This window comes from Lampris incognitus, chromosome 7 (assembly GCF_029633865.1).
Source record: "Lampris incognitus isolate fLamInc1 chromosome 7, fLamInc1.hap2, whole genome shotgun sequence".
NCBI classification, from domain to species: domain Eukaryota; kingdom Metazoa; phylum Chordata; class Actinopteri; order Lampriformes; family Lampridae; genus Lampris; species Lampris incognitus.
The window spans coordinates 5370228-5398173 of record NC_079217.1 but is presented as its reverse complement, the minus strand read 5'-3'; the positions used below and the strand labels follow the sequence as shown (position 1 = coordinate 5398173).

Sequence of the window (27946 nt, the reverse complement as noted above, 5' to 3'; positions counted from 1 at the left end):
TTGCCATGGTAACAAGCCGGAGCATCGCCATTTTGTCAGAAGGGTTTTTTTTTCCCAGCCTCGGTCTTTTCAAATGTTCCCCCTTCCCGCCGGAATAATGCTGTCACTGGATGTATCTTTGACATTTTCGGTTAAAGAAGCGAGTCGAGTGGATGGGATCAAGAAGATCAAGAGGCGAATGATTTAACGCAGCTGGAAAATAATTAGGCGGCGCCGCACCAACTCAGTTGTGTCCGCGTCTCTGGTCCACCGGGCCGGTTCACTGCGCAGGTTTGGACCGCGCGCCATTTTGTGAAAATTGACATAAAAATTCTTACCCAAAAAAAAAATTTGTCAGAGGACACGATTACTGTCTGGCGTTGTTGAGACAGCGGGATTAGTCCAAATTGTCGTCCGCGTCGAATTGAGCGACGCGGAATTCGTCGCCAGAAGCAAAATCGGGAAATTTTGCTCAACGTTTGTTTAGCGGCGGCTAGACTCTAGCTCAGGGCTCGCTAAAGAAGCTAGCGGGTAGCCAGGGTAGCTAGCTAACGTTAGCCGCGTACATTTTGTTAACTGGCCAGTTAGCTAGTGGCGCGCTAGGAAAACGTTGAAGAGCCGCTAGTCGTCAGCGGATACTAGTCCAAGGTTTGCCCCGTTTACCGGCGTAGATGTTGCCGCTGGCGTCGTAGAAAAAGGATTATAACAGTCGGCTGGCGGATTATTTTCAGTTTTCGCTGGCCGGAGGAAAGGGGGGGGAGATCGGGGTTTTACGTTCCTCGCTAACCGCGCAGGGAGGGGAGAGAATCTCAAGCTGGATAAATCGCCTCATCATACAGGTTATTGGACTTTAAATGAAGATCGTGCCATCAGAGGTAAGCATGAGCGAAACGATATCTTTGGAGGATTGGCCGCATTTTACTTGATGTTAAACGTTAGCTAGCGATGCGTAGCTCGTCCGCAAACGGTTCACGTTAACGGACGGGAAAGTTAATGTTAGCTGGCGATACGGCAGCTGGCTAACGTTTCCTCCGTAGCTCCGCGTTAACGTTTCCCTTCAGTCAGTAGGTCAACGTTAGACGTTGTTAGCTCTCATGCTATCGGCAGGCTAACGAGGCTAGTGGTCTGTGTGGGCTCGGACGGACGGACGGAGAATCACGCTGGCTCGGGGTTTTAACGTCTCGGCCAACCCTTCAAAATGTGTAACTGTCATCGTGTGATTGTAATGGACGCTACCCCCCCTGTTTATTGCAGTGTGCTATTGTGTCGTTGGCGTACATGTCATTTGTGTTTCTTAGTAAAAAGGTTACTCCTTACCCCCTTCGGCCAACCTATGTTAGCTCATTTGGCTAACCTAGATAATGGTTAACTCGGGTCTCGTATGACGAGCCAGTCGGAACGGGCCCCACAACCCGCTGGCTGGACGTATCGTCACCAGCCAACGTTAACGTTGCATTGGCGAGAGCTAGACTCGCTTGTCCCCCCAGTTCTGCTGGGTAACGTTAACGGCGGCGGCGCTAGCTAGCGTAGCTTGCTAGCGGTAAGATGAGCGTGAATACGCTTGTCGTTTATACGAAGAATGCCGAGGTATAAGACAACACCATGTAGCAAGGGATCACGCGAAATGCACTGAGTATGCTCTCTGAATTCCAGCCATGACGAGATCTGCCCCATCGACTGTAAGTATGGAGCTGCTCCGGTGGACAGAAAAATGTCGCTCTTTATTTGGATGGGTTATTTAAGCAACGTTACGTGTTGGGATGGTTTCGACAGTCAGCTGGGTGCGATAGGACATAACTAACGGTTTATAGAAAATGGTCTAGCTCTCAGGCAGCTCTTGGGAGACAGACACTAATAGCTAGCTAGCTATATTTACACCAATTTAGGCCATTGATGGCCGTGATGAATAGAAGCCACGGAAGGAACTGTTCATAAGTCAGTACTGAAAATGAAGAACGATTCCAAGAATGCAGAATTATCTCCTTCACAATGGCGATATGAGCTACAAGTGCGCTTGTTAAACGATTTCTTGTGCCTGCCACCGTTGAAATTCTTTTAGTTTGTAGGATTGGTTGTTTTCAATTAAGTTAAAGCTATTCTCCAGTTCTGTCGGTTAGCTTGATTTCATTTTTTTTTTTACGTTTGTGTGATGGGCTGAGAGCATACTTTTCACTTGTTTGCAGAAATGCATCATTGCATATTGTTAATTTTTGGAATAGCTGCGCTTTGACAAACATTTAATTACTGGGAACAGCAGATGTTAGATTCATGGGCCTGCCCAATTTCTCAACTTGATGGACTATGCACATGCTGAGAGGAGACCCAGTATCATTAATTCCACAACATCATTATCATTACTTTGTCTTTTAAGGTGGGATATATTCTGTGCCTCCCTAAGTGAACTATGATCCTTTTAACTGTCTCACAAGGTCCTTACACTTTGTATTTTGAAAATGTCATTGTCTGGGCATTGGGTGCCTTGGACTGCTATTCTTAATCTATCACTGGCTTGCCTTTTTGATTTTGAGCCATTTTTGAAATTTATTTAAAGTTTGAATTTCATCAAGCACAGTTTTATTTTATTTATTTTTTGGGGGGGCGGTGTCTTACTTTCTATTCTGAGTTTGCTCTTTCTTTTTCATCTAAAGTTCAACCACTATAAAGTTAAATCCCACTAAGAATGCACAATGATAATGATCTGTTTTTATTCTTTGTAGTGGGTTGTGGTTTGCTGCTGGACTCTCCTCCCAGGATGATATGAAATTTTACAGGAGACGATGCATCCAGGTTAGCTGTTATATATCAAGTCTTTACCCTTTGGTGGGGAGGGGCGGTCTAAGTTATTTTTTCCCCTTGCAACAATTTAACTGTTCTACGTGAACACAGCATCTATTCTTGTATATTAGAAGGTATCCCATAAGTAGAGAAAGTCAGCTTAATGTATGGTAGAAATTGGGCTCTAATGGGACCATGTCAGTTTACATTTTGGATATATGGATCATGGATTTATGTATTTTTTTACTTGTTTCTTTAATGTTGTGGGGTTTTTTTGTCAGAGCTCAGAATAATGGGTGCTAATTGAGGGTATGGTCTTGAGGTCACAGCTTAAGAAGCAGTTGTCCTGGTAAATCAGTCTTGCTTTAACAGTATTATTTTTAAAAAAAACAGTCCAAGACAATATAATAATTATCTTCAATTATTGTTCAAGATTTTGTTCTGTCAAATCAGGCGTAATTACAGTGTTTGTTTTAGATCCTGTGTTGTTAAATCTTTGATCTGGGGGTCATCCCCTTTTTAAATTCAGTAAAAAATAAATAAAATATATACACACATATACATTGCGTTTTTATGCTATATAGTGGCTTATAATATGTAAAAATATACAATATATATCTTAGTTTTTATCAATTTTAACTACTGCTCTGAGACGTTTAGGTCATCTTCAGATCTCTTATTTCCTTTACTAGATGTGTATTTTTCCCTTTTATACAGCTGGGTCAGCTTTCTAACGCTCTCAGATGGAGTGCAGGTTTTGGGCTGTGCTGCTATTTTGCTGTCAGGCTCTTGTGTTGAAAGCAGCGTCTAAGTGTGCCAAAGTTCAATTTTATTTCTTGTTTATTTCTTGTTTTCTCATTGGAAAATGGGAGCAGCTCTGCCCTGGCAACAAAAGTAGGCTATTTGCATACTGCGTTGTGATTGGTCTGTGCATTGATGGGCTTGCCAAATCACGCTGTATCTCTGTGGTGATAGGCTATGCTAATTAGGTGCTGTTGCTGGGATTCTGAATAGTGGTTACTGTGTAGCACTGGTGAATTGTGTTGTCTGGTGAGAGATGCTGATAGCTGAACATGCTATTTAATAATTTTTTGATTCCTTCTGGCTTAAAATGAAGGATGATTCAGTGTACAGTGTGAAGAGGCTTCATTTTCACCTCCTTTTTTTGTTATACCCACTATTTTTGCTCCTTTTTCCTCAGAAAGGTTGATCCATATGTACCTATATTTCTTTATTTTTTGGCATAATTCAATGTATATTTTTAATAAAGATTTTTATTTATAGATTTTATAAGATATAATGTATTTAATCTTGTCCATTTGCTTTAGCAATGAATTCATATTAGTAGCTATATGTTAATGTCAGTTATTGTTTATTAAATATCTGATCATTATAGTCTATTTAGAAAGATAATCTTTAGAATGTCAATATGCATATTTCAAATGGATCATTTTCTGTACTGCACACTTAAATTGGATCTTCATTAAAGATGAATTGAAGAGGGGTTTTTTTTAATTGTTCTGAGGTGAATTGCACTATTGCTTATACAGTGCCATCATTAATGCTTATTGATATTAAATCAGTAGATTGAAGGCTGGCTCAGAGTAGCCTATATTTTAGCTGCACTGTGTTCTATTCAGAGTTTTTTTTTATGTGCAAGAAGGAATATCTTTTCAACATCTAGAAAATTGGTCTTTTTACTACTTTGTATATTTTGTAGTGCATCGTGTTTGATGACGTTAATGTGCAACTCATGACTGGCAATTTTCTTTTAGGAGGAGAGACTTCAGCATGCAAACCTTCGTCTGTCCGGCTTGCGCCCTCTTTTTCTTTCCACACTGCTGGTCTTCAGATGGCTGCTCCAATGCCCCATACGCACCAGCAGTACAGTGACCGCCACCAGCCAAGCACTGACCAATCTGTTACGGTCTTACCGTACAGCGACCAGACCCCACAGCTCACTGCCAATCAGGTATACTGTTACTGACACTGTGGTTGATTAAAAAAAGCAGACAAAAGGGGATCCTGCCTCCCACAGGCCATACCACATACTTGTTATTTGATGTCATATCGTCATAATGTGTATTCTGTAACACTTAGATGATGTGTTAAAAGCCGTTTTAATATTTTCCACGTGATCAACCAATTGCATGTCAAATATTCTCTCAACTCCAATGTTTTGTCAGCTCCTCTAACTGCTAGCATAAGTATTGGTACATATAAAAAAGTACTTTTCCCTATTGATTTTGTATCCTAAATGTTAACCTGATTTCTTGTTTGACGCTTCAGAGGCACATGCCCCAGTGCTTTCGTGACCCAACTTCAGCTCCCCTGAGGAAGCTCTCCATTGACCTTATCAAAACATACAAACACATCAATGAGGTTTGTTCTTTTTTGTTATTTCACTTGTAAAAAAATTAATGAATCCATGTACTGTCCACCAGGGTAATGTGAAAATATGGAAAAGGTGACGTCAAGTAAACCTTTATGACTTTTATTTGGATCAAAATATTTTAATCCAATTCATTGTTTTTTTCCTTTCTGTAATTTTATAGGTGTATTATGCAAAAAAGAAGCGACGGCACCAACAAGGTCAGGGTGAAGACTCCAGTCACAAGAAAGAGAGGAAGGTCTTCAACGATGGCTATGACGATGATAACTATGACTACATCGTCAAAAATGGGGAGAAGTGGATGGACCGCTATGAGATTGATTCCTTGATAGGAAAAGGGTCTTTTGGACAGGTACTTACTCATAAATGGGACACACATGGGTAAATGTACGTATGTGTTTTTAGGTAAATGGTAATTAGAAAAGAGAGAATAACTCCACCACCTATGGATTCTCCTGTACAATGTTTATGTTTAAAGGCATTTCTACATTGACTTTGTGAGTTACTCTTCTATTAGTAAGAACTGTCTCTGGTTATTCACATATCAACACTTACAAGGGGAAAACATTTTGTTTTTTTATTACATCTGCAGGTTGTGAAAGCCTATGACCGTGCAGAGCAGGAATGGGTTGCCATTAAGATCATCAAGAACAAGAAAGCTTTTCTCAATCAAGCCCAGATTGAAGTGCGCCTCCTAGAGCTCATGAACAAACATGACACTGAAATGAAATACTACATAGGTAATTTGCTTTAATTTGATACACTGCTAGCCTTCCTTGGAACTAGATTTAAAAGGCTGACCTCCTACTTGACTGACTTTATTGCATTTTGGCTCCTTTCCAGTTCACCTCAAGCGTCACTTCATGTTCCGGAACCACCTCTGCCTCGTGTTTGAGATGCTTTCATACAACCTGTATGACCTACTGCGGAACACCAACTTCCGCGGTGTCTCTCTCAACCTCACCCGGAAGTTTGCCCAGCAGCTATGCACAGCGCTGCTCTTCCTGGCCACGCCTGAGCTCAGCATCATCCACTGTGACCTGAAGCCTGAGAACATCCTCCTGTGTAACCCCAAGAGGAGTGCCATCAAAATAGTGGACTTTGGCAGCTCATGCCAACTGGGACAGAGGGTACTTATCTAAATATTGCGCTTTGTGTGATAATAATTAATGCTTGTTCTGGGGGGGGGGGGGGTTACAAAATTTGTTTTAGAAATGTTAGTGCTATACTTAAAACAAGAGGATAGAAACTGGTAATGTAAGAGTTGATGTAGAAGCTGATGGTCTTGCTTTTTTTTTAGATATACCAGTACATCCAGAGTCGCTTCTACCGTTCTCCAGAGGTGCTGCTGGGAATGCCCTATGACCTGGCCATCGACATGTGGTCACTGGGCTGCATCTTGGTGGAGATGCACACTGGAGAGCCCCTTTTCAGTGGAGCCAATGAGGTAGCTGTCCAGCAATATATTAAATCTAAATTATTGTCCTATTGTCCTGCTACAATGTTCGTGGACCAAGACTGCACGTTTTAAGTGGTTTTTGCCAACATTAACAGAAATATGTCATGAAGAAGCAAAATCTAAAAGCACTCTTGTCAAATTGGAATCATACAGTATTTTTCTATGTGCAAGACTTTATCAGAATAGTAGGGCATGGACAAGAGAATCTGAAAAGTTTTAACAAAACTTCAACAAAATTTTAATTTGCCAGAAATTGAGATCATTCCTGCAAAATTTGGGAAATGCTGGGGGATATTGCAGCTAAATATTAAGTTTTATATCACCTTCAGCTGTCAACTTTGATTCTGACTGCATTTGCCTCCATGGAAATGCAAGAATAGCATTTGCTGTCAGTTCCCCACAAGTATGGAAATTATTTACGGGTAACATTTGATTGCATATTTTTTACATAGACTTTATGCAAAACTTGTCACTTGTTTTCATCGACACACTTGTAATATAATCCTTAACTCCTGAAGAAAGGCCTAAATGCTACCGTTTGCATCTTAATGGAATTTCAGTTGTAAATTAACTTTATTGGGTGGCTTTATTAAAGACCCTAATACTACGGTACCATTTGAAAACCACAATTTTGTCACAAATGCTTAATCTTTGCAGCTATTAAGGCGGCAAACATCTTGAGCCTTAAATTGATGTCAGGCTAGGAAGAGCACCATTTCTGTAACACTCCTATTAACACAAAAGCAAATATTTCCCTTTTTTTTTTTTTTTTGAAAACCATTTATCACCGCTGCCCTATAGTTTTGATGATGACTGAAGGTGAAACTAAATTTTCCCCAGGTTGATCAGATGAACAAAATAGTTGAAGTTCTTGGTATCCCACCCAATCACATAATGGACCTAGCCCCAAAAGCCAGGAAGTTCTTTGAGAAGCTATCGGATGGCACATGGAGTGTTAAGAAGACCAAAGATGGCAAAAGGGTAAGCCGTATTCCTTGCACCTATTCTTAATCTGTTGGAAAGCAAGTGATCTATGGGTGCTGAATACACTATGATTTCAGTTGCTGTCAAAGATGGTTAAAATTTGGCTTAATGATGTGATATTGCATACATCTAGCTGGGAAAGTAACAATCTGTCTCTTTGAGCAGTATAAACCTCCAGCCTCGCGTAAGCTCCACTCCATCCTGGGTGTGGAGGCGGGCGGTCCAGGTGGCCGGCGGGCGGGGGAATCTGGCCATGCTGTTGCTGACTACTTGAAGTTCAAGGACCTGATCCTCCGGATGCTGGACTATGACCCCAAGAGCCGCATCCAGCCCTACTATGCCCTGCAGCACAGCTTCTTTAAGAAGACTGCGGACGAGGGGACCAATACGAGCAGCAGCGTGTCCACAAGTCCTGCACTGGAGCAGTCCCAGTCTTCTGGAACCACCTCCAGCACCTCCTCTAGTTCAGGTAATTACAAGTTGGATTTGCACAAACTTCACAAATGAGCCTTTGTTGTAAATGATGTAGGGCATTGAACTTTTTTTCAGGGGGGATTCTTTTGTTAAGAGATATTTTAGGCCTGGTCTTAAACTGAAGGCTGCATTTCCTGTCACTCTCACAATATTTTTTATTAAACAAGGAAAATTAAATTGTTTTGCAGGAAATATTAGGAAAATGCATATCTGAGCTATGATTAGCTGGCTATTAATCATCCTGTGGTGTGAAAGCCATTATGTATCCACTTGAATTTGTAACTCGCTGTAAAACCTCAAATGATTGCTCAACTTATAGTTGTGTTTGGTTTTTGTATTTAATGTTGTTAGCACTTAATCAATGCTATTGTTGCATCAGACATGGATGTTTTGTTTATGTAACATTGTTAAGTTCATGCTTGTGACTCATCTGTTTACCCCTCAAGGAGGGTCATCTGGGACGAGTACCAGTGGCAGAGCGAGGTCAGACCCTACCCATCACCACTTGCACAGTGGAGGGCACTTTGGCACGGCCATGCCTGCCATGGATGGTGACAGCCTCTGCCCACAGGTCAGTCAGCCAGCGTGGATAAATCTAAAAGCAGATTGGTTGTGAAATGAATCTAGCTGCATTTTTTTTTTAAGTGATGCTTGATGTAAATTAAAAAACTTGAATATTAATTTTGCCCCTTTTTGCAAGTTTTTGGCTTATTTGATATTGGCTTAAATGCCGAAGTGCTATATGTGTGATACACGGTAGCTATGGAAAAGAAAGCAGTGTGTCATACACTCAAACTACGTATACATTTCTTTAACTGACGATGTCTCGGCGAAAAAGGCTTCTTCAAGATCAAAAGTGAGAATGACACACTAAATTCTGAAGATTTGTAACCATACATGCTCAGTGGTGATATCACAATAATTTTCAACCATTCAGAACCAACGGAAAACAAGAGAACATAAGCCAATCAGATAGATCCAGTGACACTCCATACTTACTGATAGTAAACATGTTTAACTGTATAAAGACAATACAAGGATTTGTCAATACCCATGAATATGTAGACACGTTTTATTATAATGGCACATGATAACTGTTTTAGTCAGGCGCTATGCTAGAAGAGGTGTTCTTACATAGTTCGAAGTATCAAATCTTCTTTTGTTGATCTGATTTAGTGCTGACCGATAAATTATATTTTCATCATCATCGCAATATGAATATGCACGATAAACACATCACAAAAGACTGTCTGAAATGTGATGAATAAGAAAAATCATTTTATTTACACGCGCCATGCATTAACACTCAGCATGCAAACATTTGACCTGTCAGATGGAGCCCTGTAGCTGGCTGCACCAGCAGAGCTTAAGTAAGTTCGATCTTTACCTAGTTTGAATGTAAATTGGCACTACGTTTGAGTTTATGAACAAGTAAAAGTTATACCATAGCACCAAATCGCATACGTTCAATGTAGACTTGTTATATCTTAAAACTTGCATGTGCAACATACGCCGTTTAAAAAAAAAACAACGTTAATATGTCTTTTCAGTTTGAGCAAGTAGTAAGCCTGCAAAATAAAGAAAATGAAGGAGGATGCGGTTTGCGTAGGCAGTGAGTTCTTCGCGACAGATTAAATCCGCTTGACCTGTATGACAACATTGATTTATATTCGCGTTTCACAGATTTCGGCGCACAGAAATTCAGCGAATAACGGACCTCCTTTCCGTTGACTCAAAGCACGACACGGACAGGAACGGAAATAATAAATAAATACAAACAAGAAATGAATTTGTTAATGATCTTGGGTCCAGTCGAACGACAGAGCCCTACATCAGCCTCACTGTACATTTCTTGGATCAAGACTTTTCAGCTGAAACGCGATGTCTACAGACAGCCTACTCCCCAGAAGAACACACTGAAGAAAACATCACGTGTGGACTGTATGACACACACAACTGAAGCTCTTTCAAATATTCTCTAGACCGTCCCAAAGCACAAAAGTAATTTCTGTTGGACTGAGGCGTGATTGTTAGTTGTTTTTTTTCTTTTTCAAATCTGCCTTGTATTATAAATCTTTTCGTTGTTATGCTGTTCTCCATGATGTTCCTTCCTGTCTCTCAAGATTTTGTTATTGAATACAGTTGAATGTTAATGTCCCATCTCGATTTTTCATCTTCATGATTTTGTTTTGTTTTGGGGTGAAGTGTTTCCAGTTCATCTTCACTAAAATACAGTCAACCTTTCGTGACTTTTATTGTGACTCCACTTTCATGTTTTATTGCCTTAAAAATCCAGATTTTGAGTTTAAATGGCGGCAGTCATTGTCAAATTGTAAAATAAGGCTTTGTGATGCTAACAGCAATCAAGAAAAACTGACATCCTATGGACTACGTAATATGCACGCTTCAGTATTTGTTTCATCACAAGCAATATTGAACAATTTTACTGCACGTCGCAGATTTCCTCATTGTGCAGCCCTCGTCTGACTGCTATCGGTGTATAAACCCAGTTAAAAATTGATTAATGAAATACAGAGATGAAAACTACCAGTTCCTGGTTGTCCAGACATGAATTATTTCATTTGAGTGTTGTCGAATCTTTATCATGTTAACATTGTGTCATTTCATCTTATCTGTAAATCAGAGGGAAAAATTATTTAAGATTCCTTGACTTGTCAAATATACTTGAGAAGATGACAAAGAGGCAGTCCTACATATCAACAACTGCCCAAAACTGACTCTTTTAATGTGCTTTACATTAACAGGCAAGACAGCCTTACCCTCCTCCACTCGTGTGGGGAGGTGGAGTTGGACCAGAGTCAGTCACTGGAGAGACCCACCCAGTTCAGGAGACCACCTTCCATGTTCCCCCTCAGCACCCTAAGGCCCTGCATCCCCACTCACACCCTCATCACCACCATGGGCAGATGATGGCCACACGGCCACGCCCGCGCCACTACACCTCCCCAACACACAGCTCCTCGACACAGGACTCCATGGAGGTTGTACATGGCCATCTGTCCATGACCTCCCTGTCTTCCTCTGCCTCCTCTTCCTCCACATCGTCCTCGTCCACTGGGAACCATGGCAACCAGGCCTACCAGCTCCGCCACTTGCCCACCGGTGCCCTTGACTTTGGTCAGAACGGTGGACTGAGCATGGGGCTGGGTGCCTTCTCAAATCCGCGGCAGGAGACTGGCATGGCAGCACACCCTGCGTTTCCCATGGGCACGAACACAGGGCCTGCCCACTACCTAGCGGAAGGTCACCTGGGCATGAGGCAAGGCATGGACCGGGAAGAGTCTCCAATGACTGGAGTGTGCGTGCAGCAGAGTTCTATGGCCAGCTCGTGACTGCACTGACCTTTGGCTGTGTGTTCCCCCTGTGCGTCATTTTTAAGGTGGTGTTTTTTACTACAAGGTGTGTTGAGAACAAAAGCTGCTCACGTCAGAAGGGAGATATCACTGAACCGCTACTACAGAAAAAACCTTTTGTTAAAAAGTATATATGTAATTTTCATCAGATTTTCTTTTGCAATCATTAGGCACAAAGTAATATTGCAGAATAACCATAGTAAGATTGAGACATCCATCTTACCATTTCACCGATTTTCATGTAACCACCAAGTAATCACCATATGGTATTATGTGGCAGATCTTCTGAGGAGCATTTCAGAATGAAGTTTGAAGCTGTTTTACAGGTAGCTGTCAGTGATGAAATGCTTAGCGTCCTCTTTCGGTTCAAACCGTGGAATGTCTGACATTACTGTTCCACCAGTTGTTAATTGTTTTGCCCTTTTTTAAGTGAAAATTCACATAAGAGCTGCTTGTAAATCCTGTAGCTTGACAATGAGGGGAACTGTTTGCGGTGATATTTCTTGTTGTTGGTCGGTATTGTGTAACTCTGTAGAAGGGGAACACAAAAGCAGTGGAGTCCCTATAGCCTGTGCTGGCCGGGTGGAGAGGGGACCCTGCGGGTGGATACAGACACCAGTTGGGTTGGAGCAGAGGGACGCGCCACCCCTCAGGCCCAGAGGCCCCCGTAGTCCTGCAAGCTGCAACCGGGCCTGGCACAGACGAGAGCAGCAGTGGGCTCGGGAGACGAAAGGATCCAGCCCAGTGAGAGGAAGACAGTCAGTGGCTGGTTCTTAGATAACCCTTTGGCCTTATGACTCATGGACTTGGAATGGGATGGAGCTGGACATTATCATTTGAATTAAGATGGCTTTTCTCTATTTTTCTCTCTAAACAGCCCTTAATTCTTTAAGGAAATTAAAACAACATAGAAAAAAGGTAAATAAGAATGGTAATTTGAGGCCTTTCTCTACAAAGATTTCTTCTTCAGCAGGGCCCCACATAACAGGGTCTTATTGTACACAACAACCTCCTAAACATTACTTCCTTGAAAATCGTATTCACTGATTAAGGATTTTGCAGTGGAAAGAACTATCTATTCCAGAGTCTACCCTTTTACTTTTTTCCCCTTTTGCATGTAGTTCCTCATCAGAACCACCTGCACAAAAGTCTCTCCATCCAAAACATGGAAACTGAAGAAAAAAATGAGTTGCGTGACTGCCTTTTTTCTCCTCAAATTATGCTGTGAATTTTACAAGAATTTATTTTCCCTTTGGATATGTTTTTATACCAAAGCAGTTGTTTTATAGCATATAGGTGTCTGTAACCAATAATGTAGCAGTTCACCACTTTTGACGCAAAGTTTATCAAGATCTTATTTTAACGTCAATACAAAACAGCTGCAATATATTACTTTAGCAAAACTGGAGACCGTTGTTGAGACCGTTGGCTATTGTGTAATCTGACCAGATTTGTTTGCAACGTTTTACCAAAACTGTTTCCATATTAATTGGTAGATTATTTTGGGAGTCTTTTAAAACTTTGGTATTAGAGAATTTGGTAGTTACTCTGCAGGCTCCGGAGTAGCAGGATAGAAGCTGATGGTTTAAACAAAAGAAAAACAAACAAAAAAAAAATATATAAAAAAAAACAAAACAAAAAAATGAAACAAAAAAAAAAAGATACTAATGCGTTCTATTTCTGTGTCGTCCTTTTTCTTTTGCCCCCCATCATACTATTTCAAAGGGTTTTGCTGCCTTTCATACATCATTTGGTCACCTTGCTAGTTTCTGCCATGAAACAACACTTTTATGTCATTGTCCTGGCAGGGTATGGAGAATCGTGGCAAATGGGAATTTGTGTGAAATGGTTTTGTTCTGATTTGGTTGGGCAGATCCCCATGATTGTTGTCCTACTCAAAGGGAAACCGTGCCTGTCGGCCCGTAACCACATGCTCGGCCTAGGCAAACATGCATGTGCTCAGAACGTTAGTCAATAACCAGGATTTAATTTTTTTTTTTTTTTTTATATCAGGGATTTTGAAGTGCTTTCTTTTTCTGTTGCTCATTTAATCAACTTTGAAATTCGAAAGAAAACCTGCCCGCAACAGCCTTTTAAGTTCAGGGCAAGGCAGAGGTCATTATATTGTCAGTTCTGAGGAGAGACCATTATAAAGGACAAGTCATGCTTGGTATTTCCACAAACACAAATGTAAAGCTACCTATTATGAGATTGGGGGTTTGTCTGGATGTCAAGGTTAATTGCAAATTTGCAATCTTTTTCTTTCATACCCCTTAGAATTTGAGACATTCAGAATTTGCCAGTGGTTTGATTACTGGTACTCGTACTGGTACGAAACATTCCAAAATAAAGACTGAACAAAAAAAAAAAAAATTGACTGCAGTGACTCGTAAGTGTGCGCCTATTTCAGATCATGCTGATTGACCTCTTAGAGCAGTTGTCATGAAATGCAGCCCCTTTTTAATAGTTGAAATAGAATTTATGTATATATTTATATTTTTTTAATAAAGGAAGTATAGAACTCACTACCTTGCTCCTGCTGGTATGTTGATTATGTTTGTCAATTTGGTGACCATTCAGTGGGCAGGAACTCCTGTTTTCTTAGTGGCAAAACCTTGCCTTTTGGCAGAGGTACTTGACTACATCAGGACAACACTATGAGGTAGGGTTTGAATCAAACAGGGAAAGCTAGATCTTCAAACCTTAATAATTTTCACAGGGTATATTGTAAGTGCATGTACATCACAAACCTTACTTTTTGGTTATACGAGAAGCACATGGTTGGAAAAAAAAAAAGGTTCCATTTTCCATAAGCCTGTTCAGTTTGTGGGTTTTACACAAGCGCATATAACTTGTTGACATTATATCTCGCACCCAACAGAAATCAAAGTCCTCTGATTTAATTTGAATAATTTTTTGTTTTTTCTCTCCTTCATTTCTGGTTTCACATCACTTTTTTTGTACATGCAACATGCACTATAGAATTGAACAGCATGGGGGAAAGGATAAGTCCATGTATCCACAGATTGTAAGATCTAGTCAAGACTTTGCTGTGTTTATGACAATGCCCTTTGTATTATATTAAGACAGTCTTATGTATGACATATAAAAAGAAGTTAATTGAATCGTCCTGTGTGTCTTCATTCTTCTCTTGCCAGCCCCTGTGTGTTATTTGGCAAGCAAGGAGCTTGCCACTCCAGACGTGATGGTCAACATTTGTACACTAAAGCAGCCTCGTTCGTCTGTTGTCTGGCAACGCTGGCGGTCGCCAGGCTCCTGGAAATGCTGTTCGGGTTCATTTTAGAGAGTTGTGTTAGTTTTGTGTTACGCCTTCAGCACGATTCACACGGTACAGCCAGCGACACGTGACCGTGTGCGGGGCCTGTATATACCCGCTGACGACGCAATTCAACGCGTTATGGCTCGTTGGTCTAGGGGTATGATTCTCGCTTCGGGTGCGAGAGGTCCCGGGTTCAAATCCCGGACGAGCCCTCTGAGTGTACATTTTGTCTCTAAAACGTGAATGACAGAATGCGATTGGCGCGCGCCACCCGCAACGGAAAGGTAATCGATATTTGCAGCCGAATATATGCGACGCGCGTGGCCCGCGAAGCAACACGTTGTTGTGCGTTGTTGCGGTCAGATTATACAGTTTGCAAGGCAGCACACTTTGTGGGGTGTCTTAATAACATCATCCTCCAACTGAAGCAGAAGCGACATGTTCCTTAAAGGGGTGGGGGGGGGGGGGGGGAGAAAAAAACCGAACCCCAGGGCTCGTCCGGGATTTGAACCCGGGACCTCTCGCACCCTAAGCGAGAATCATACCCCTAGACCAACGAGCCACGTGCACGCCGCCATGTCCTCTAAAATTCGCTGTGCAAATCGTATCTCTCCAAATATTTACGTTTTGTTGGAAAAAGTTTTCTGTCTTAATCTTGACGGTCTCAGGGAGAGTTCGAGAAGGAGCCAAAAAAACTAATCCCGAGGGCTCGTCCGGGATTTGAACCCGGGACCTCTCGCACCCTAAGCGAGAATCATACCCCTAGACCAACGAGCCATGCATATGTCAAAATGTCCTCTGAAACTCGCTGTGCAAATCGTATCGCTCCAAATATTTACGTTTTGTCGGAAAACAAAGTTTTCTGTCTTAATCTTGACAGTCTCAGGGAGAGTTCGAGAAGGAGGCAAAAGCTAATTCCCAGGGCTCGTCCGGGATTTGAACCCGGGACCTCTCGCACCCTAAGCGAGAATCATACCCCTAGACCAACGAGCCACGTGTACGTCACCATGTCCTCTAAAATTCGGCGTGTGAATCTTACGTAGCCGAATATTTGCGTATCGTCGGAAAACATAACGCTTTCTAGCTTAGTCGTGACAATCTCAGGGAGAGTTTGAGAAGGATGCAAAATTCAATTCCCAGGGCTCGTCCGGGATTTGAACCCGGGACCTCTCGCACCCTAAGCGAGAATCATACCCCTAGACCAACGAGCCATAGCAACAATAGCTCCAACCTCACTAGTATAGTACACTGGCCTCGTATACGTATTATAAGAGGAGATTGAAGGATGACGTTTTCCAGAGCCCACTGTCAGGCTTGGCTGTACCAGGTGGGCACAAAACCGGAACCTTAGGGCTCGTCCGGGATTTGAACCCGGGACCTCTCGCACCCTAAGCGAGAATCATACCCCTAGACCAACGAGCCATATATGTACATGTATATATGTTTTGATTTGTAAAAAAAACAATTGACATTTAACTGTATGAAGACTATTCAATATGATGGCGTCCATTGTTTTTTGTCAGTTCGGGCACTAATTTGGTTGATTTTGTTGCGTAGAGAAATCACCTGATCCGGGAATTGAACCTGGGACCCCTTACCCTCCGAATCCTTTATTCATGCCCCGAGGGGAAACTGGGTCTAAGCACCTCTGAGCAAGAACACACCCAGACTAACGACGCACGCACGTAGAGGCTTTCTTTTAAGAAGAAGTCCCATATATCTACATCTAGATCCAGATATATAAGGACAATGAATTATTACTACGGTATGAATGAAAACGTGACAGCTTCCGATGTTTATTTATTTATCCAGTCCCGGAAGTGCTTTGATTTCTCTGTTGTTCAGGAAAGACAAGAAAAACGAACAGGGCTCGTCCGGGATTTGAACCCGGGACCTCTCGCACCCAAAGCGAGAATCATACCCCTAGACCAACGAGCCACGCCACGTCCTACTTATAAGTCTAGATAAGAGTATGCAAGATAGGCATGACTCAGGAAACACGTGATTAGCTTGAGTCGACCGCTATCTAACCTCAGCTCAACACTTAGTCGCAGTATAACCGCGGGTCCAACCCCTCTGCACCCGCACCTCGCGGGAACTAGCGCTAGGTAGGGAGGTAGGTAGGTAGGGAGGTAACGACACAGGTAAGGGTGATCCTCTACCACACAGCAGCCATCTTTAAGCCGTCTCACGGGCCGCAGGACAGAGCCAGACTGAACCGCATCATCCGCAAACAAGGCCATCAGCTGCAAGCTGCGCACCGTGCAGCCAAGCTCGTGCTGATGTGCTCATCAGATATTCCAAGCTTTGGCTTCTGGGGGGGGGGGGGTACTTTGACTAGTCCAAACCAAAACAACCAGGTATAAAAAGCTTCTTTCCCTGAGCACTGGCCCTCATTAACTATTGAACTACTATACACACACACACACACACACACACACACACACACACACACACACACACACACACACACACACACACACACACACACACACACACACACACACACACACACACACACTGTGCAGTTAGTAGTCCATTTAAGGCGACTATAGGAGTGTAATTCATTAGACTCTAATTCACGCCAAATCAGTTCACAGCAAGAAGGTCCTGGGTTCGAGCCCCGGGGTAGTCCAACCTTGGGTTTCCTCCCACAGTCCAGAGACGTGTAGGTCAGGTGAATAGGCCGTACTACATTAATAGGTGTGTGTGCCTGAATAATGGATGGATGGATGGCTATATTGCAGTTTTATTGTTCCCTAAATCTTTTAAATTACTTCATTATTCCATCATATGTATTGCCAAGAACGTTCAAGGAAGTTGTCTTAGCGTGTTGGTGCAAGAGGGAGAATTGACGGTGAATAGAAAAGATTAAAGTTGCACATTAATAAATAAAACTTACGTACAAAATAAATTAAAAGCAGGGCGCAACAAGGCGCACTCGACACCAACGTATTCCCCCCCCCCCCCTTTGCGTTTTCGCCACCCGGACTTCCGACACAGCGTCCAGCGTCTTTGGTGCGCATCGCGAACCAACCACTGGGTGGCAGCAAAAGCGGACGTGTGGGAACGTCTACGCGCAATTCGGAGGGCGAAGAAGAACCGGCGACGCGCTATCTATTTTGAACGCGCGAAGTTGCGCACGGCTGGCGGAGTGTTTTGGCAGTATTTGTTGTCCCCCGCGGCGTGTGGCGCGGCGCGTGTGTGGCGCGTGTGGTACCGGGCAGCTGGCGCTCCGCAGATAGAGCCGTGTGATGACGCAGCCCGCCCGGATTTCCTGAACAGAACTCGGGTCAACGGGCGGCTTTCAAGTTCGCGGATACCGTACCTTAGCTAACGTTAGCTAGCGTTAGCCCGCGCGTTGAAGAATGCCCAATTTTTGCGCGGCGCCAAACTGCACCAGGAAGAGCACCCAGTCGGACTTGGCGTTTTTCCGCTTTCCGAGGGATCCGGAACGGTAAGAGCCGGGGAGCCACCCGACACCCCACCTCTCACTGCCGGCACCGACACCACCCGCTGCCCCCGTGACCCGCACACCTCTGGCTAGCGCGACTGAATAACCGATGAGTGGTGATGAAAAGCCCCTCAGCCAAACCGGTCCCCCCCCGCCCCGCAAAACTAGGGGGCTCCTGAGAGGGTCCCAGTCATCTAGGCGGATAGTGGCGTAATCCGCGACCGACTTGGACTCGTCCGCGACGGACTTGGACTTGTAGTAACGGTCGCACATGTTCAGCTTTTCTGGGGGGGGAGGACGGAGCGAAGAAGAAGAAGAATGCATCGCGCACCCTGGGCACCGTGACCCCCTCCACAACGAGCGACCCCGGGTTGGGAGGCTGCTTGAGAACGTCCCCGGACGACCTCGCGTTGTTTTGGGGGTTTTTTGCGATATTAAAGCCAAACAGGAGCCGCATATTTCCCCACAGATGCGCCGCTTTGGGTTTCAGTGGCGCTTTAACCGCGTCGGCTCCGCTAGCAGTCCGGTATTCTGCGCGACTCGACGTGACGCCGTTGTTTACAGTCTATAGTACACCGGTCAATTCGCGCGGACTGGTGATGAGCACTGTGATGCGCGTTGCTTCTCCGCAACGAAGGGGACTGCGAATGGGTGAAAGCAGGCTGGTGTCTAGAAATGATTCAGATTGCATGAGGGGGTCAATATCGCTGCCCTCCAGTTTAAAATGTTACTTTACACTGCGGTGTCACGATATTAACACAAGAAAATAATTTTACTGCAAAAACCACAACCTCTTAATTACAGAAATTGGAGAGCAAACGGCAATGCATAAAATAAGCAGAACTACAAACCTCTTGAAAATGACCTTGCCACGTTTCATTTTTCCTCAGCAAGTGAAACAGTTTTGGCACAGCGCGACTGGTGGGTCCAGTCTAACTTACACTGCATCCTTTGCAGCGCGACTGGTGGGTCCAGTCTAACTTACGCTGCATCCTTTGCAGCGTCACTGTTGCACAGTTGTACATTGCAGCGTCTATGCTTAAGTGATGTCTTTTTCAGCCTTACAGTATACCACTGCCACGTTGCTATGAGCTGCCAATGATTTGCCATCTTGAGCTTTCTGGAATTCTCTCTCTTGATTTTTGTTGTGCAAATTTATATTTCTTGCTCATTGAAGCTGCTGCTCATTGTCTGAAGTAATGCTGCTGTGTTTTGTGTCGATAGATGCCGAATCTGGGTAGAGAACTGCCGGCGGGCAGATCTTGAGGCAAAAACATCAGACCAACTCAACAAGCACTACAGATTGTGTGCTAAACACTTTGACCCTGCGATGGTGTGCAGAACTGTAAGTAGTTGACATAATTTGTTTGCTAACAGATGGACAACATGCTGAGTGTACGAAGAAACACTGTTATACAAAAGCAACTTGGGTGATTTTTTGTTTTGTTTTTTTGTATGTTTGTTTTTTCAGAGCCCCTATAGAACAGTATTGAAGGATACAGCTATCCCAACCATATTTGACTTGACAAGTCACCTAAGAAATCCCCACACGCGACATCGCAAGCGAATTAAAGAACTGGTAAGGATATATATCAATTTTGTAGTCTTTCTTTCAGAGTTGCTCCTCATGCAGTGTAGTTAACTCATTATTAGCTCACCAGTAACTCGCCATTTTTTCCACCGAAATTAACTTTGTTTTTTGTTTTTTTTCCAGACTGAAGAAGATGTACGGAAAATTAAGGAAAGGAGATGTAAGTCAGTGATTTTTTTTTTTCCTAAATTGTTTTGTTTTGTATTAATTGGTTTCAAATGACAACATATCCACCAACAATCTCTCTCTCCACCTTAGTGGCATCTTCAATTGAACAGTTGATTTCAAAAAAAGACACAACTGCTGAAGATGGAAACAATGAGGATGAACCACAGCTTTCTACCGAGGAAAGAGAATTCCGTGATTACCTGAGGTCCCTGTTTGAGGTTGTTGTCATGATGGGTAAGCAGAACATCCCACTGGTGACAAACAAGTCACCTGAGACTCCACATGACAATGGTAATTTCCAGGCCCTTCTGCATTACCGCATGAATGCCGGAGATGCTGCCTTGAGGAAGCGGTTTGAGGCTACAGCTGTAAACGCAGAGTACCTCTCGGTGGTTCAACAGAGCCAGCTGCTGGACATCTGTGAGAACACAGTGAGAGAGGAGATACTCATGGAGGTGAGGGAGAGTCGCTTTTTCTCTCTGGTCACGGGTGACCCGGTTGAATTTGCAGATGAGAAACTCCTACCTCTGTTCTTGCGCTTTGTGAACCAGCGCAATGTCCTTAGGGAGGAACTTTTGGACTTCGTGTCGTTCGAAAGCGATGAGGCCTCCCTGGTTGAGCGGCTGGAGGCCCAGCTGACGGAACGTTGGGGGCTGAGTATGGAGGACTGTCGCGGACAGGCCCACAAGGCCACCGGGACCTCTGCCACCAAAATGAAAGCTGTGGCAGTGATACTGATGGAGAAGTACCCCCTCGCGCTCCACTTGCCTTGCTCTACTACTGCGCTGAACATCCATCTTGCCAACAGTCTGCCTTTCCCCAGCATCCAGATAGTCATGGAAACCGTCAGGAAGATAAGCATTTTCTTTGGGAAGTTTGCCACTCAGGCCGAGCTACAGAAATCTATCTCCGCGTACTTCGAAGAAGATGATGTAAAAGGAACTGCGCTGAAACGAGCATGCAGCTCAAACTGGACAGAACAACACAACGTCTTTGATCTGATGGTAGACATGCTGCAGTCCCTGTTGCTTTGCATGGACAGCGTCTGGCACAATGAAAATGCAACATTTACTGCCGAAGCTGCAGCAGATGCTTATTCAATAACAGAAACCCTGGCTGACTTTGAGATGATAGTTACCATTGTTATCTTAAAGAATGCCCTCTCATACACCAGAGCCTTTGGCAGGAACCTCCAGGGAGAGACACTTGATGTGTTTTTTTCTGCCAACAGCCTAATGGCTGTTCTGCATTCACTGAATGAGGTCATTGATAACATTGATGTCTATCATGAATTCTGGTTTGAGGAGGCTGTGAATTTGGCAGCTGCATTGGACATTCCAGTAAGTGTACCCAGGCTATTTGTTAGGAAACAGCGTGCAGCCGATATGAGTGAAATCCAAGCAGAGGCATACTTTAAAGAATATGTGACCATCCCTGTGGTTCGTGGTATCATCCAAGAGGTTGAGGACATCTTCTCTGACACCAACCTTAAAGCCCTCAAATGCCTGTCGTTGGTCCCTGCCGTCATGGGTCAAATGAAGTTCAACACGTCTGAAGAGAACTGTGCAGACTTTTATCAGAGTGACCTACCCAACCCAGACACTCTTCCTGCCGAACTGCACTGCTGGAGGATCAAGTGGAAGCACAGGGGCAAAGAGGTGCGATTGCCTGCAACTATCCACGAGACCCTTCAGCTTCCAGATGTGAAGTTCTTTCCAAACGTGAACTCCTTCCTCAAGGTTCTCTCCACCTTACCAGTACTGAAGCTGGAGGACGGCAACTCTGAGATGGCAAACAACCGGCTGCAGGCTTACCTTGACGGCACGCCTGTCAGGTACCGCAGCAAGAGCCTGGCCGTGCTCAGTGTAAATGCCAATATCAAGCATGACCTTGATGTCATGGTGGACAAATACTGCAGAATGTACCTAGAGGATGAGCCTGAGCCTGAGCCTGAGCCTGAGCCTGAGCCTGAGCCTGAGCCTGAGCCTGAGCCTGAGCCCGAGCCCGAGCCCGAGCCCGAGCCTGAACCTGAGCCTGAACCCGAACCCGAGCCTGAGTCCGAGTCCGAGCCCGGACCTGATGTTGAGGTGAAACCTGAAATTAAAACTGAATCTATGTCTGTGGTTGAGGAAGATGTTGCGATGACATGATATGACACACATCAAGCCTGATAATTGTCAGTCGGCAGGACAATTTCAGTCTCTTGAGTCCCGGGCAACTTTGTCAGTATCTTGATTTTAGATGGAAGTTAATTGAATCAACTTCACATGATTTCCAAAAAAGAAAAAAAAATTACTATTGGCTAATTATGTGTAAATACTGGTACTATAGAGTAATTCACTTTGATTCAAAGTAATTTTGTTACTTAACAAAATGTGCAGAATAGGAATGTGCCCTTTTATAATCGACACCTGAGAAGGATTGTACACATGGTCTATTAATTTGTCCTCATTCTTGGTTACACTGTTTAATGCGTAGAAAGTAAAGCCACTGATGTCCATGTTTATAACAAATGCATTTTCTAGCCTCATTTTGTATGACTGGTAAGGTTTCTTCCTTTTTCTTGATATTAAATGTTTTTCCCCAAATCACTCGACCTCAATGTCTCACTGGACAACAAACTCAATATTCTGCTCTTATTTATGACTTGCACATCCTTCATTAAGTACTTTGTAGTTTGAACCACGTGATAGCCGAGGAAGGCGCTCCAATGAGATCTATGCTTTGTGTCAGTGCACTGTCTCCAAGGCTGGGAAAGCACCGGAGGAAGTAGTTGCTTCTGAAATCAATATCTATATCTTAGACAGTGATGGAGAAACCAAATTTTGGAATTTAATGAAATCAGTTCAAAAACTGCCCAAGCCCCTCTTCAGACTTATGATCTGGATTGCGTGATGCCATTTGCATTGAACTTGGGGGAAAAAAATCCATTTGAACTGAATTTACAGCATCAGAGATGTAAAGTAAGTCGTGATGGTGAATGGTGTCATAAGTGGCTGTATACTGAAATACTGAAGTAGGATACTGTCTGTCATGGCCGAACAGTGAGGTTATGTACCGTAGGTCAACCCCGTGAAGTTTTGCTATGATTATTTAGTATTTTGAAAAGTAGCCGTAAATGGCATCCTACAAAACATGATGCAACTAATAAAAATGTAAAAACCTTGACAACTGTTGGTTGGGCCAAAATATATATATATATATTTATTTTTTTTACTATGTCGAATGTAAAGGTTAAGCCTACCGAAAACAGCAGGAACATGACAAAGGGAAGTGAAGCTCTTTAATAAAGATTTGCAGAGAGCATAACAGGGTGTGGTGTAGCTTGATATGTTTTAATAGACTGAGCGACTGTCCTTTGTATTTTCCCCCTCGTTTTTCCGGAGTGGGCTTGTGCCGGTAAACGGCATTGGCTAGTTTGATAACCTCGCCCCAGAAATACACGTCTCAAGGCCAGACTGATGGGCCTAGGTCGTAGTTGTGCAGAGCCCAGGCATCTGGCAGCATCATAAATGTGGGTGGTGCCTTGATGCGCAACCAGCCAACAATGTACTCCGCACAGCAACCATGAAAATCCATTTATACTGGTGCAATAACATTTCAGACGCAAGCTCGATTATCTGGTGTTATGGGTAATACAGATTGAGAATAACAGGCGTTCTTATGAGGTACATTTGATCTGAAACAGTTCATACAAAGGTTCAAAGTCCAAAGAGTCCTTCCATCATTGGTTATCACTGAGCAGCTCCAGGTGACAAATCAGTGTGACCCAAATGGGTGTTCAGTTCTTTAGTTCAAGTCCTTTTCGGGTAGCGCCACATGCTGTATCATCGAGTTTAGTTATCCCCAAATTGCTCACTTTTATTCCTCTATTTTTTTATTTTCAGACCCAAGAAGATGTAAGGAAAATTAAGGAAAGGAAATGTAAGTCGATAGAAAATGTTTTTCCTGACTTGTTTTGTTGTTGTGTTAATTGGTTTCAAATGACAACAACATATCCACCAACAATCTTTCTCCCCACCTTAGTGGCACCTTCGATTGAACAGTTGATTTCAAAAAAAGACACAGCTGCTGAAGATGGAAACAATGAGGATGAACCACAGCTTTCTACCAAGGAAAGAGAATTCCGTGATTACCTGAGGTCCCTGTTTGAGGTTGTTGTCATGATGGGTAAGCAGAACATCCCACTGGCGACAAACAAGTCACCTGAGGCTCCACGTGACAGCGGTAATTTCCAGGCCCTCCTGCATTACCGCATGAATGCCGGAGATGCTGCCTTGAGGAAGCGGTTTGAGGCTACAGCTGTAAACGCAGAGTACCTCTCGGTGGTTCAACAGAGCCAGCTGCTGGACATCTGTGAGAACACAGTGAGAGAGGAGATACTCATGGAGGTGAGGGAGAGTCACTTTTTCTCTCTGGTCACGGGTGACCCGGTTGAATTTGCAGATGAGAAACTCCTACCTCTGTTCTTGCGCTTTGTGAACCAGCGCAATGTCCTTCGGGAGGAACTTTTGGACTTCGTGTCATTCGAAAGCGATGAGGCTTCCCTGGTTGAGCGGCTGGAGGCCCAGCTGACGGAACATTACGGACTGAGCATGGAGGACTGTCGCGGACAGGCCCACAAGGCCACCGGGACCTCTGTCACCAAAATGAAAGCTGTGGCAGTGATACTGATGGAGAAGTACCCCCTCGCACTCCACTTGCCTTGCTCTACTACTGCGCTGAACATCCATCTTGCCAACAGTCTGCCTTTCCCCAGCATCCAGGCAGTCATGGAAACCGTCAGGAAGATAAGCATTTTCTTTGGGAAGTTTGCCACTCAGGCCGAGCTACAGAAATCTATCTCCGCTTACTTCGAAGAAGATGATGTAAAAGGAACTGCACTGAAACGAGCATGCAGCTCAAACTGGACAGAACAACACAACGTCTTTGATCTGATGGTAGACATGCTGCAGTCCCTGTTGCTTTGCATGGACAGCGTCTGGCACAATGAAAATGCAATGTTTACTGCCGAAGCTGCAGCAGATGCTTATTCAATAACAGAAACCCTGGCTGACTTTGAGATGATAGTTACCATTGTTATCTTAAAGAATGCCCTCTCGTACACCAGAGCCTTTAGCAGGAACCTCCAGGGAGAGACACTTGATGTGTTTATTGCTGCAAACAGCCTAACAGCGGTTCTGCATTCACTGAATGAGGTCATTGATAACATTGATGTCTATCATGATTTCTGGTTTGAGGAGGCTGTGAATTTGGCAGCTGCATTGGACATTCCAGTAAGTGTACCCAGGCTATTTGATCAGAGACAGCGTGCAGCCGACATGGGGGAAATCCAAGCAGAGGCATACTTTAAAGAATATGTGACCATCCCTGTGGTTCATGGTATCATCCAAGAGGTCGAGGCCATCTTCCCTGACAACAGCCTCAAAGCCCTCAAATGTCTGTCTCTGGTCCCAGCCGTCATGGCTCATATGAATTTTAACACGTCTGAGGAGAACCATGCAGACTTTTATCACAATGACCTACCCAATCCAGACACTCTCACAGCCGAACTGCACTGCTGGAGGATCAAGTGGAAGCACAGGGGCAAAGAAGAGCGATTGCCCTCGACCATCTACGAGACCCTTCAGCTTCCAGATGAAAAGTTTTTTCCCAACATGAAGTCCTTCCTCAAGGTACTCTCCACCTTGCCAGTACTGAAGTTGGAGGACGGCAGCTCTGAGATGGCAGTCAACCGGCTGCAGGTTTACCTTGACAGCACGCCTGTCAGGTACCGCAGCAAGAGCCTGGCTGTGCTCAGTGTAAATGCCAATATCAAGCATGACTTTGATGTCATGGTGGACAAATACTGCACACTGTACCCCGAGGATGAGCCTGAGCCCAAACCTGAGCCTGAACCCGAACCCGAACCTGAACCCGAACCTGACTGTGACCCTGACATGTGGTTCAGGAGGATGTTTCAAGGCGGTGAAGTTAGACTCCCGTCACGCCTGTTTAGTGTCAGTCAACAGGACAAAACAGAATGAAAGTGAAAAGCAATCACATTAAAGGACCCACCACTCAGATAGTGTGTATTTTAGACTTGAGTCTCTAAATCCCGGGCACATTGAAGTGTCTGGACCTTAAATGGCTTTTGATCGAAATAACTTCCCAAGGTTTCTAAAGGACAAAAAATGATTTTAAAAAAGTCACCTGTGTGTTATTATGTGTAAATACAGATATTTTAGAAAGATTAATTTAGATGAAAAATAATTTTGCTACATAAAAAATGTGCTGAGGGGTGTGTGTGCTTTTATGATCAATGCCTTTGAGGAGGACTTTAAACAGGGTTTATAAGTTGTTCTTGCTCTTGGTTACACTGTTTTAATACTTAAATAAAATAAGAAAGAAAAAGCCTCTGATGTTGCTGACCTTCATTTAACAAATGCAATTCCTTGAAAGTTTTTTTCTCCAATCCACTTGACCTCAGAGTCTCACTAGACAACAAGGTTGATGTGCTGGTCTCATTTGTGACTTACGACACTTCCTCCTTTAAGTGCTTTTTTTAGTTTGAGCCATGCGATGGCCAAGGAAGGTGGCCCAATTAGGTTTATGATGCGTTTTATTACACCGACTTCAAGGCAGGGGAACCACTCGAGGGAGTAGTTGCTTTGGGAAACAATTGTATATCTGTATCATAAGATTATATTGTATATTATTATGAAATGATATAATCTTATACATAATATGATAAGTATGATATGATTTGATGGTCGATTATGTCATATATCAGGACCATAAACTCTTTATTGTCAGGTATGAGGCTGTATATGGATATTGCCTTGGCACAAGGTGCCCAACTGACTAAATATTAAAACATGACACAGAACTACAATACATAATGTCCGAGCAGCTCATAAAAGACAGACAGTAGCAAGATGACATGATCATATGTCCATCATATCAATGTTATATCTATTTCAAGGGCGTGCTCAACATGTTCTTTCAGATTTATCATTTGGATTAGATGAAGACATTTTCGTTGAAATTGTAAATGAGATAAATGTGAACACGTTCATAAGGATAGTCACGATGGTGAAAGGTGTCATGAGGAACTATGTACTGAAATACCGAAACGTGATGCTGCGTATTGAATAGCACTTGAGGAATTGGCTGCTTCTGGAATCAATATTATAGCTTTTCTGTATTCTCCAGCAATGATAGAGAAGCCAAGTTTTGGTGTAAACGTGTTCAAAAACATGCTCAAAGCCCTCTTTCAAAGTTATCATTCGGATTTGATGAAGTTTTGCATTGACATTGGGGAGAAAAATGTGTAAAAAAAAACATTTTGAATTGAACTTGCAGCTACTACTACTACTACTACTACTACTACTACTACTTTCGGCTGCTCCCGTTAGGAGTCGCCACAGCAGATCATCCATTTCCGTTTCTTCCTGTCCTCTGCATCTTCCTCTGTCACACCAGCCACCTGCATGTCCTCCCTCACCACATCCATAAACCTCCTCTTAGGCCTTCCTCTTCTCCTCTTCCCTGGCAGCTCCATATTCAGCATCCTTCTCCCAATATACCCAGCATCTCTCCTCCACACATGTCCAAGCCATCTCAACCTTGTCTCTCTTGCTTTGTCTCCAAACCGTCCAACCTGAGCTGTCCCTCTAATATAATCATTCTTAATCCCGTCCTTCTTCGTCACTCCCAGTGAAAATGTTAGCATCTTCAACTCTGCCACCTCCAGCTCCACCTCCGTCTTTTTGTCTGTGCCACTGTCTCCAAACCATACAACATAGCTGGTCTCACAACCATCTTGTAAACCTTCCCTTTAACTCTTGCTGGTACCCTTCTGTCGCAAATCACTCCTGACACTCTTCTCCACCCAATCCACCCTGCCTGCACTCTCTTATTCACCTCTCTCCTGCACTCCCCGTTGCTTTGGACAGTTCACCCCAAGTATTTAAACTCATATGCCTTCGTCACCCCCACTCCTTGCATCCTGACCATTCCACTGTCCTCTCTCTC

At 43.6% G+C, this 27946-nt stretch overlaps 3 protein-coding genes and 7 non-coding genes across 13 annotated transcripts; 4 read left to right on the top strand and 6 right to left on the bottom strand.

The window, feature by feature from the left end:
* The first annotated feature begins 60 nt into the window (after positions 1–60).
* On the top strand, positions 61–13962 carry dyrk1ab (dual-specificity tyrosine-(Y)-phosphorylation regulated kinase 1A, b). 4 transcript variants are annotated; one of them, XM_056283020.1, is made up of 12 exons: positions 61–854; positions 2697–2766; positions 4530–4726; positions 5044–5136; positions 5310–5498; positions 5739–5886; positions 5990–6276; positions 6447–6593; positions 7446–7586; positions 7755–8058; positions 8510–8634; positions 10829–13962. In XM_056283020.1, exons 2-12 carry the CDS (start codon positions 2757–2759, stop codon positions 11414–11416), a joined length of 2229 nt encoding a protein of 742 aa, XP_056138995.1. In that variant the 5' UTR covers positions 61–854; positions 2697–2756; the 3' UTR covers positions 11417–13962. The 4 variants fall into 4 exon arrangements, with proteins under 4 accessions (XP_056138995.1, XP_056138998.1, XP_056138997.1 ...); XM_056283023.1 differs by lacking the exon at positions 10829–13962 and adding an exon at positions 9747–10608; XM_056283021.1 differs by lacking the exon at positions 61–854 and adding an exon at positions 1356–1658.
* An 895-nt stretch (positions 13963–14857) lies between these two features.
* trnap-cgg (transfer RNA proline (anticodon CGG)) lies at positions 14858–14929 on the top strand. Its single transcript has one exon. It is a non-coding gene; the product is annotated as a tRNA-Pro (tRNA).
* A 278-nt stretch (positions 14930–15207) lies between these two features.
* trnap-agg (transfer RNA proline (anticodon AGG)) lies at positions 15208–15279 on the bottom strand. The gene has a single exon. It is a non-coding gene; the product is annotated as a tRNA-Pro (tRNA).
* Positions 15280–15422: 143 nt separating this feature from the next.
* On the bottom strand, positions 15423–15494 carry trnap-agg (transfer RNA proline (anticodon AGG)). Its single transcript has one exon. It is a non-coding gene; the product is annotated as a tRNA-Pro (tRNA).
* A 144-nt stretch (positions 15495–15638) lies between these two features.
* Positions 15639–15710, bottom strand: trnap-agg (transfer RNA proline (anticodon AGG)). Its single transcript has one exon. It is a non-coding gene; the product is annotated as a tRNA-Pro (tRNA).
* Positions 15711–15856: 146 nt separating this feature from the next.
* trnap-agg (transfer RNA proline (anticodon AGG)) lies at positions 15857–15928 on the bottom strand. Its single transcript has one exon. It is a non-coding gene; the product is annotated as a tRNA-Pro (tRNA).
* Positions 15929–16067: 139 nt separating this feature from the next.
* On the bottom strand, positions 16068–16139 carry trnap-agg (transfer RNA proline (anticodon AGG)). The gene has a single exon. It is a non-coding gene; the product is annotated as a tRNA-Pro (tRNA).
* Positions 16140–16583: 444 nt separating this feature from the next.
* trnap-ugg (transfer RNA proline (anticodon UGG)) lies at positions 16584–16655 on the bottom strand. Its single transcript has one exon. It is a non-coding gene; the product is annotated as a tRNA-Pro (tRNA).
* A 1166-nt stretch (positions 16656–17821) lies between these two features.
* LOC130115996 (52 kDa repressor of the inhibitor of the protein kinase-like) lies at positions 17822–22516 on the top strand. Its single transcript, XM_056283897.1, has 5 exons — positions 17822–18174; positions 19396–19516; positions 19643–19750; positions 19886–19922; positions 20021–22516. The coding sequence occupies exons 1-5, from the start codon at positions 18086–18088 to the stop codon at positions 22078–22080; spliced, it is 2415 nt and encodes an 804-aa protein (XP_056139872.1). The 5' UTR covers positions 17822–18085; the 3' UTR covers positions 22081–22516.
* Positions 22517–23148: 632 nt separating this feature from the next.
* On the top strand, positions 23149–25985 carry LOC130115852 (52 kDa repressor of the inhibitor of the protein kinase-like). Its single transcript, XM_056283701.1, has 3 exons — positions 23149–23157; positions 23818–23854; positions 23957–25985. The coding sequence occupies exons 1-3, from the start codon at positions 23149–23151 to the stop codon at positions 25954–25956; spliced, it is 2046 nt and encodes a 681-aa protein (XP_056139676.1). The 3' UTR covers positions 25957–25985.
* Positions 25986–27946: the final 1961 nt, after the last annotated feature.

Excerpts from the sequence above, each read along its gene's own strand:
- LOC130115852 (XM_056283701.1), top strand. Across the intron at positions 23,855-23,956 it reads GAAAATTAAGGAAAGGAAAT|TGGCACCTTCGATTGAACAG; the intron begins GTAAGTCGATAG and ends TCCCCACCTTAG.
- dyrk1ab (XM_056283020.1), top strand. Across the intron at positions 5,887-5,989 it reads TGAAATGAAATACTACATAG|TTCACCTCAAGCGTCACTTC; the intron begins GTAATTTGCTTT and ends GCTCCTTTCCAG. Across the intron at positions 8,635-10,828 it reads GTGACAGCCTCTGCCCACAG|GCAAGACAGCCTTACCCTCC; the intron begins GTCAGTCAGCCA and ends TTACATTAACAG.
- LOC130115996 (XM_056283897.1), top strand. The coding sequence starts at position 18,086 with ATGCCCAATTTTTGCGCGGCGCCAAACTGCACCAGGAAGAGCACCCAG. Across the intron at positions 18,175-19,395 it reads TTTCCGAGGGATCCGGAACG|ATGCCGAATCTGGGTAGAGA; the intron begins GTAAGAGCCGGG and ends TTGTGTCGATAG. Across the intron at positions 19,923-20,020 it reads GAAAATTAAGGAAAGGAGAT|TGGCATCTTCAATTGAACAG; the intron begins GTAAGTCAGTGA and ends TCTCCACCTTAG.